Here is a 6655-nt window from a genome sequence, read left to right as displayed (position 1 = left end):
CTTCACAATAAACCACACAATGACATATCCTATACTGACTGACACATAAAGACGTGCACGACAGCCAGCTGTTGGCGGATATCCATGGTGATATCTCTTCGGAGGAAGGCGTGTCATCTCTCCCAATTACTAAGCGCCCCTTTGTCCTCTGTCTATGCCCAGCCAGCCAGCGATACTCATGGCGGCTGCACCAGTCAAACAGCGCTCGGGAACGAGGGCTCAGCTCCCTCCCTGCTACTACGAAGGATACCTGGAAAAACGGGGACCGAAAGAAAAGGTAGGTGCAGCAATACCGCCAATTTGCAAATGTCGGTGCATTGCATTGCATTGCATGCTGTGTGAGTGGCTGCATAGTGTCGCCCAGATAGCGCGCACCGGGCGGGGGCGAATTCCTTGGAAATCCCAGTCTGCGAAAGCTGTCAACTTCCTTATTGTGTGTGAATGGGCGAGTCTTGAAAAAGCTGGCAGTGATTTTCATCTAGCGGTACACTTGCTTATTGCGCACGATTACTAGCAGACGACTGGAGTGCGAGTTAATTAAGCGCGTATACTAAACGTCCTCCTATTAACCTCGGGTTAGAGTGGCCACTGAATTTAAAATGATAACACTACAGGCATTTCCCGGTGAATGTAGCCTAGTCAAGACATTATTTGTCATTATGTCAGTAACACAAACGATTCAATGTATTGGCCTATTCAACCAAAAAGGAAGGCTCGGGCTGGCACAGTGATTTTTGACAACTGTAAATGTTTGACAGCTGCTGGTACTATGGCCATGCCTATCGCCGAGTGGTAGTGCCGCTGTGCTATGGAGTATGGGAGAGGAGAGAAGTATGGGGTTGTGTCAGTGGTCAGCCCAGCTGAGCTGTGTGGGTTGTGGTGCTGCATGATAATGACACTGCCTGGGCACAGCTGGGAGGGAGGTGATGGGGGAATGTGGAACAAAGAGACACACACAGACCAGATATTTGGGCTGGGGTTCAGGTGCACTCTGTTGAAGGGAGGATCACATGGCCACAGATTGACAACAGCTGTGGTGCAGATTCATCCCCTGAGACCTGGGATCACTATTGGGCCAAAGTGTGTGTGAGGGAGATAAACTGTGTGGGAATATATGTAATACAATTGATGTTATAACCATGATAAATGTTGACATTTTCAATGTGAAAAAAATATATGAAACTGCTCTAATTCCCTCTGTGTAACTGTATGTGTTACCAGATCTCTCGGCGGCTGTGGACCTGTCTGTGTGGGAACACCCTCTTCTTCTTTAATAATGCCAAGGACACTCACGTAAATGCTCTCTGTGTGTGTGTGTGTGCATTAAACACTTTGTAAATCTTCAGGGATGAGTTATTGTATATGTTAATTTGTCTATCTGTGTCCCTGTTGCAGTATGTGGAGAAGATGGATCTCAGTGGCTTTGTCTCACTCAAAGACGACTGTAGCCGAGACAGAAACCTGGAGGCAGCTAGACTCATACTGCGCATGAAGGATGGCGAGACAAAACTCACAGTAATAAAACACACAGACACACACACCCACACACACAGCCAGCCAGAGAGAAACAACCTCTTCTCTGTTCTCCTCTTATCCAGGTTGCCAATCTAGAGGCTCGAGAGCTATGGAAGGGCTTCCTCCAATCTGTCGTAGATGTAAGTATCATACACCCTACATCACAGTATAATCGTGTCTGATTGGTGGTTGATCCCTGAACTGTCAGTAACCCCGTGTGTGATTGGTTGTTGTAGCTGAGTGTGCCTAGCTGTCTGACGTTGCTGCCGGGGCAGGTGCAGATGCTGAGAGAGGTGGTGGACCGAGAAAGGAACAGACGCAGAGCAGCACGCACCCCCACCCGCGCTCCCCCCTCACCGTTATCAGTACCACTACTAGGGGAGATCCCATCGTGAGTCACACACACTGCTGACAATGAAGTGAGTGAAGGTGTGTTACACTTAGGTGTGTATATGAAACTGCGGTATATGTTTTTGTGTGTCTATAGGTGTTTCCGGCCTGTGTCGAGGACTGAGGCAGAAGTTCTGTTAGAGAGACATCCAGACTGTGGCAACATGCTGCTGAGGCCCGGCAGAGACGGATCTTCGTTGGCTGTCACCACCCGCCAGGACCTCAACGGGTAACGGCCACTCAGCATAGATATACACACAAAGATCTGCAAGCATTTTCTTGATTGATTTGATCCATCAATTGCGTTCTCTCTCTCTCTCTCTCTCTCTCTCTCTCTCCTCTTTCTCTTCTCTCTATCAGGTCAGTGTTCAGACACTATCGTGTGACTCAGAGAGAGCAGGGAGGATATGTGATAGACGTTGAGAACCCAGTAAGTCCAACACACACACACAAACACATACTACATTGTTGTCTTGCCTCATATCTTGCTATTCCATGGGTCCTAACTCTGTGTTTTCCCGCTCTAGATTCCCTGTGCTACGCTTCATGATGTCATCGATGCGCTGGTGGAGAAGACAGCAGGAACCCTTCAGCCCTTTCTTCTGGAGGAACCTTATGAGGAGAACATCAGTGAGACACACACGGGCACACTTTAATCCTCAACACATTTCCACTTACACTGTGTTGATTGAAATCCTAAGAGATACAGTATCTGAGGTTCTGTCCAACGTTCATGTAGTTAATTGATGTTTTGTATTTGTCGCCTCCAGCGTTTGTTTCGTCCAATGAAGAGAATGGAGAGAGAATATTACACTGTGCCCCTTCCAGCCCACTACCCAAAGCCCCTGCCCTACCCCCCAAACAAGGTACCCAGAAATCCTACACCACACACACACACACACACACACTAACACATACTAACCACTCTGTTTGTCCTGGTGTAGAGCGATGGAAACCCCTACCCAGGTCTCCCGCTCCCGACCGCCGTATTCTGTCAGCTGTGACATCACCAGTACCGTCATCACCCAGCAGCCCAATGAGACGGCTTGTTCTCTCCCCCTCCCCCCTCCTCGCACAAAGTGAGTGGCATGTGTCCTGATCAATGTATCCACTCATTCCCACACGCACTCTCATACTACAGAGGTCTCACTCCTCTCTCCCTAGGCCTCACAGAGGAGCTCAAAATGAAACTGGAGAAGAGACGGACCAGTCAGGATTGACTTCCTGTAATTTCTCAGCCAACTAGCGGTCAAAACTCTTCCACCACCAGCAGCAGCAGCTTTCTTCTCTTCCTGTGCCTTCTGATTGGTGGACTACAGAATAGGTGGTCCTCATGGATCACAGTCCTACAGTACCTTTCAAAGTGTTTCCCACCATGTTTGGGTAACGCATCTTATCCACCTGAGTTGTGTTCAGCAGCCTAAAATTGCAGCCTCAAAACAGATTTCAAGAAGGGATAACCAGTGGGGTTGAGCATTAGATGAGCACACAAATACAAAAGACCAACCAATGACTGAGCCTGTTACTCCATTGTTCCGATTGAGCCAACGTGTCTGTTGTCCTGCTGCTGATGTAACTGACGCCACACTGGAGACTAGAAAGAGTGACACCAAAAGCTTGAGAAACCAGACTAGAGAGAGAGACTAGAGCGGTAGTCACCAACCCTGGTCCCGGAGTGCTACTGGGTGTGTGTGCAGGCTTTTGTTCAAACCCAACACTAACACCTGGATCAACGAATTAAAGTCTTGATAAATTAAATCATGTGTGTTATTGCTGGGCTGGAACAAAAGCATGAACCTGTACATCACTGCAGACCTTCCAGGTCCTGGGTTAATGACTACTGGATTAGAGATAAACATGTCTAGTTGTTTTTGTGCATCTAGAATGCCAATGCTCTAATCTATTGTATTATGTTGGTGCAATGATGGTATGGTGCTCCACTTGACTAAACCTTCTCTACTGTGTGTGTCGTTGCTACAACTCACGTAAAACCTTATTTTCTAGTGTGTGTGTGTGTGTGTGCGCGTGCTAGGCCTAGGCTATTGTTAGCCGACTATACTCAACTAAACTCCATGATCCACGATGGAGTTGAGCGGCAACTAGTGTAGGCGGACTGGCGCTCCGACATCACGAAAATGTCAAAAACAATTGATTTTAGCACCCAAGAAATAGCCGCAATTACACAGAACAATGTTGGGTGCTGAAATCAGTAGATCAGTAGATCTGGATAAAAACGTAATTTTATGTGATGTCGGAGCTCCAGTCTGCCTAAACTAGTCACCTCTCAACTCCATTTTAAATCATGGAGTTGAGTTTAATCGGCTAGGCTACTGTGTGATGCTATGACCTACTGGTGCTAGGACACTTTTTACTCCTCAAAGGTTATTTGTCCTGTTGCAACAAATAACAAAGTATGAAAGTATTTTAATTTGGGCTTACTGTACACCATTGATTGCATTTGCTCCTCTTGTTCTTTGGTGTTGTGGGCTGGTACACAAGCACAATCCAGTGGAACACAAACCCTGTGATCATTGGCTGATTTGTTCAGAAGGAGTGCATCCTCTATTGGACTCTCAGAACTACACTGTACATTGTCTTGTACAATTCTCTCTATGTCCTGGGTGTTGGTCAGTGTTGTTTAAGAAAAACATCAGTGGTATTTATAAGATGTCCTATTCAAGGATATTAAATAAATGGTTTGCATGAAACAAGAATACTTATTTGTTATTTTATTAGGATCCCCATTTAGTTGTTGCAAAAGCAGCAGCTACTCTTCCTGTGGTCCACACAACATGGAACATGACAATACAGAACATTAATAGACAAGAACAGCTCAAGGACAGAACTACATAAAACATTTTTTTTAAGCACATGTAGCCTACATTTCAATGCATACACACAAAATATCTAGGTCAAATAGGGGAGAGGCGTTGTGAGGTGTTGCTTTTTCTGTTTTTTGAAACCAGGTTTGCTGTTTATTTAAGCAATATAAGATGGAACGGAGTTCCATGCAATAATGTCTCTATATAATACTGTACGCTTTCTTTAATTTGTTCTGGATTTGGGGACTGAAAGACCCCTGGTGGCATGTCTGTTGGGGTAAGTGTGTGTGTCAGAGCTGTGTGTAAGTTGACAATGCAAACCATTTGGGATAATAATGTTTCTTATAAAAAGAAGTGATGCAGTCAGTCTCTCCTCAACCTTGAGCCAAGAGAGACTGGCATGCATAGTATTTATATCAGCCCTCTTATTACAATGAAGAGCAAAACGTGCTGCTCTGTTCTGGGCCAGCTGCAGCTTAACTAGGTCTTTCCTTGCAGCACTGGACCACACGACTGAACAATAATCAAGATTAGACAAAACTAGAGCCTGCAGGACTTGCTTTGTGGGGTGTGGTGTCAAAAACCAGAGCATCTCTTTAATACGAACAGACCTTTCCCCATCTTTACAACCATTGAATCTTATGTTTTGACCATGACAGTTTACAATCTAAGGTAACGCCAAGTAAATTTAGTCTCTCAACTTGTTCAACATCCACACCATTCATTACCAGATTCAGATGAGGTCTAGAGCTTAGGGAATGATTTGTACCAAATACAATGCTCTTAGTTTTACAGATGTTCAGGACCAGTTTATTACTGGCCACCCATTCCAAAACAGACTTCAACTCTTTAAGAGTTCCAGTGACTTCATTAGCTGTGGTTGCTGATGTGTATATGGTTAAATCATCAGCATACATGGACACGCATGTTTTGTTTAATACCAGTGGCAGGTCATTGGTAAAAAAAAAAAGAAAACAGTAGTTTGTGTTTCGTTACACCAACAGAATCGGCTCTTTACTCTGCTCTCATCGGAGCCTTGCACACCAGCAGGTGGTAGCAAAGTGCAAATTTGAATGAGAGCAATATCCTCTTCAGCATACCTTCCATAACTGTTTCAAATATGTTTTGTAACATTTTGCTCATTGTCTTTATTTTGTTAGTCAGTCTCAGTCAGATATCATACAAAAAAAACTGCAAACATTTCTCTCCAACCTATGGGGAAAAAAAATTGAATCGCAGGAAATTAGATGTAAAATAGCTCAGTTTTCTCTATGCCCCATAGCAAAATGAGTAGAATTGCAGAAAAGGAGTTATATAATTGCAAAATCCTCTCTCCGCCCCATAGCAAAATGTTTAGAATTGCAGCAAATTTGCTTTAAAAAAACGATAACATTTTCTCTACACCCCATGGCAAAATGTGTAGAATTGCACTAAATGAACTCTAAAACGTTGAAAAAAAAGATATATCTCAGCTGTCAAGAGGGAGGCCACTAAAACGTTTCGCTCGCAATGTGGTGGTGGTGAGGGGGCAGGGGTATGGATGTGGGTACGCAGACCAGCGAGCAACTGTGGCCCCTCATGAGTTCCGTTTTTTTTCCGGCCCATCCCTGCTGTAAAATACTATACTACACACCGTAGTATCCCTTGATCGTACAGTGCTTACTATATAATACTGTAGTCTACTGTAGAGCAGTGTTTCTTAATCCTGGTCCTGGGGACTCAAAATGATGCACATTTGCGTTTTTGCCCTACCACTAAACAGCTGATTCAAATGATCAACTCATCATCAAGCTTCGATGAATCGAATCAGGTTTGTAGTGCTAAAGCAAAAACTAAAATGTGCAATGCTTTGGGTCCCCAGGACCATGAATAAGAATATGCTGCTGTAGAATTCTATACTCCACACTGTAGTATCCCTTGATCGTGTG

At 44.7% G+C, this 6655-nt stretch overlaps 1 protein-coding gene across 2 annotated transcripts; it reads left to right on the top strand.

Annotated features, from left to right (window-relative positions):
• Window positions 1–64: 64 nt before the first annotated feature.
• On the top strand, window positions 65–4613 carry stap2a (signal transducing adaptor family member 2a). Of its 2 annotated transcripts, XM_021588947.3 has the most exons (11): window positions 68–277; window positions 1222–1293; window positions 1396–1515; window positions 1599–1655; window positions 1752–1906; window positions 2003–2134; window positions 2266–2335; window positions 2433–2535; window positions 2676–2771; window positions 2850–2984; window positions 3070–4613. In XM_021588947.3, exons 1-11 carry the CDS (start codon window positions 155–157, stop codon window positions 3123–3125), a joined length of 1119 nt encoding a protein of 372 aa, XP_021444622.3. In that variant the 5' UTR covers window positions 68–154; the 3' UTR covers window positions 3126–4613. The 2 variants fall into 2 exon arrangements, with proteins under 2 accessions (XP_090081823.1, XP_021444622.3); XM_090225697.1 differs by having other exon boundaries at window positions 65–277; window positions 2676–2984.
• The last annotated feature ends 2042 nt before the right edge of the window (window positions 4614–6655 follow it).

Source organism: Oncorhynchus mykiss, chromosome 28, assembly GCF_057628025.1.
Source record: "Oncorhynchus mykiss isolate SJ-2025 chromosome 28, ASM5762802v1, whole genome shotgun sequence".
Lineage (NCBI taxonomy): Eukaryota > Metazoa > Chordata > Actinopteri > Salmoniformes > Salmonidae > Oncorhynchus > Oncorhynchus mykiss.
This window is presented reverse-complemented; position numbering and strand designations above follow the sequence as displayed.

Excerpts from the sequence above, each read along its gene's own strand:
- stap2a (XM_090225697.1), top strand. The coding sequence starts at position 155 with ATGCCCAGCCAGCCAGCGATACTCATGGCGGCTGCACCAGTCAAACAG. Across the intron at positions 1,516-1,598 it reads ATGGCGAGACAAAACTCACA|GTTGCCAATCTAGAGGCTCG; the intron begins GTAATAAAACAC and ends CCTCTTATCCAG. Across the intron at positions 1,907-2,002 it reads CTACTAGGGGAGATCCCATC|GTGTTTCCGGCCTGTGTCGA; the intron begins GTGAGTCACACA and ends GTGTGTCTATAG.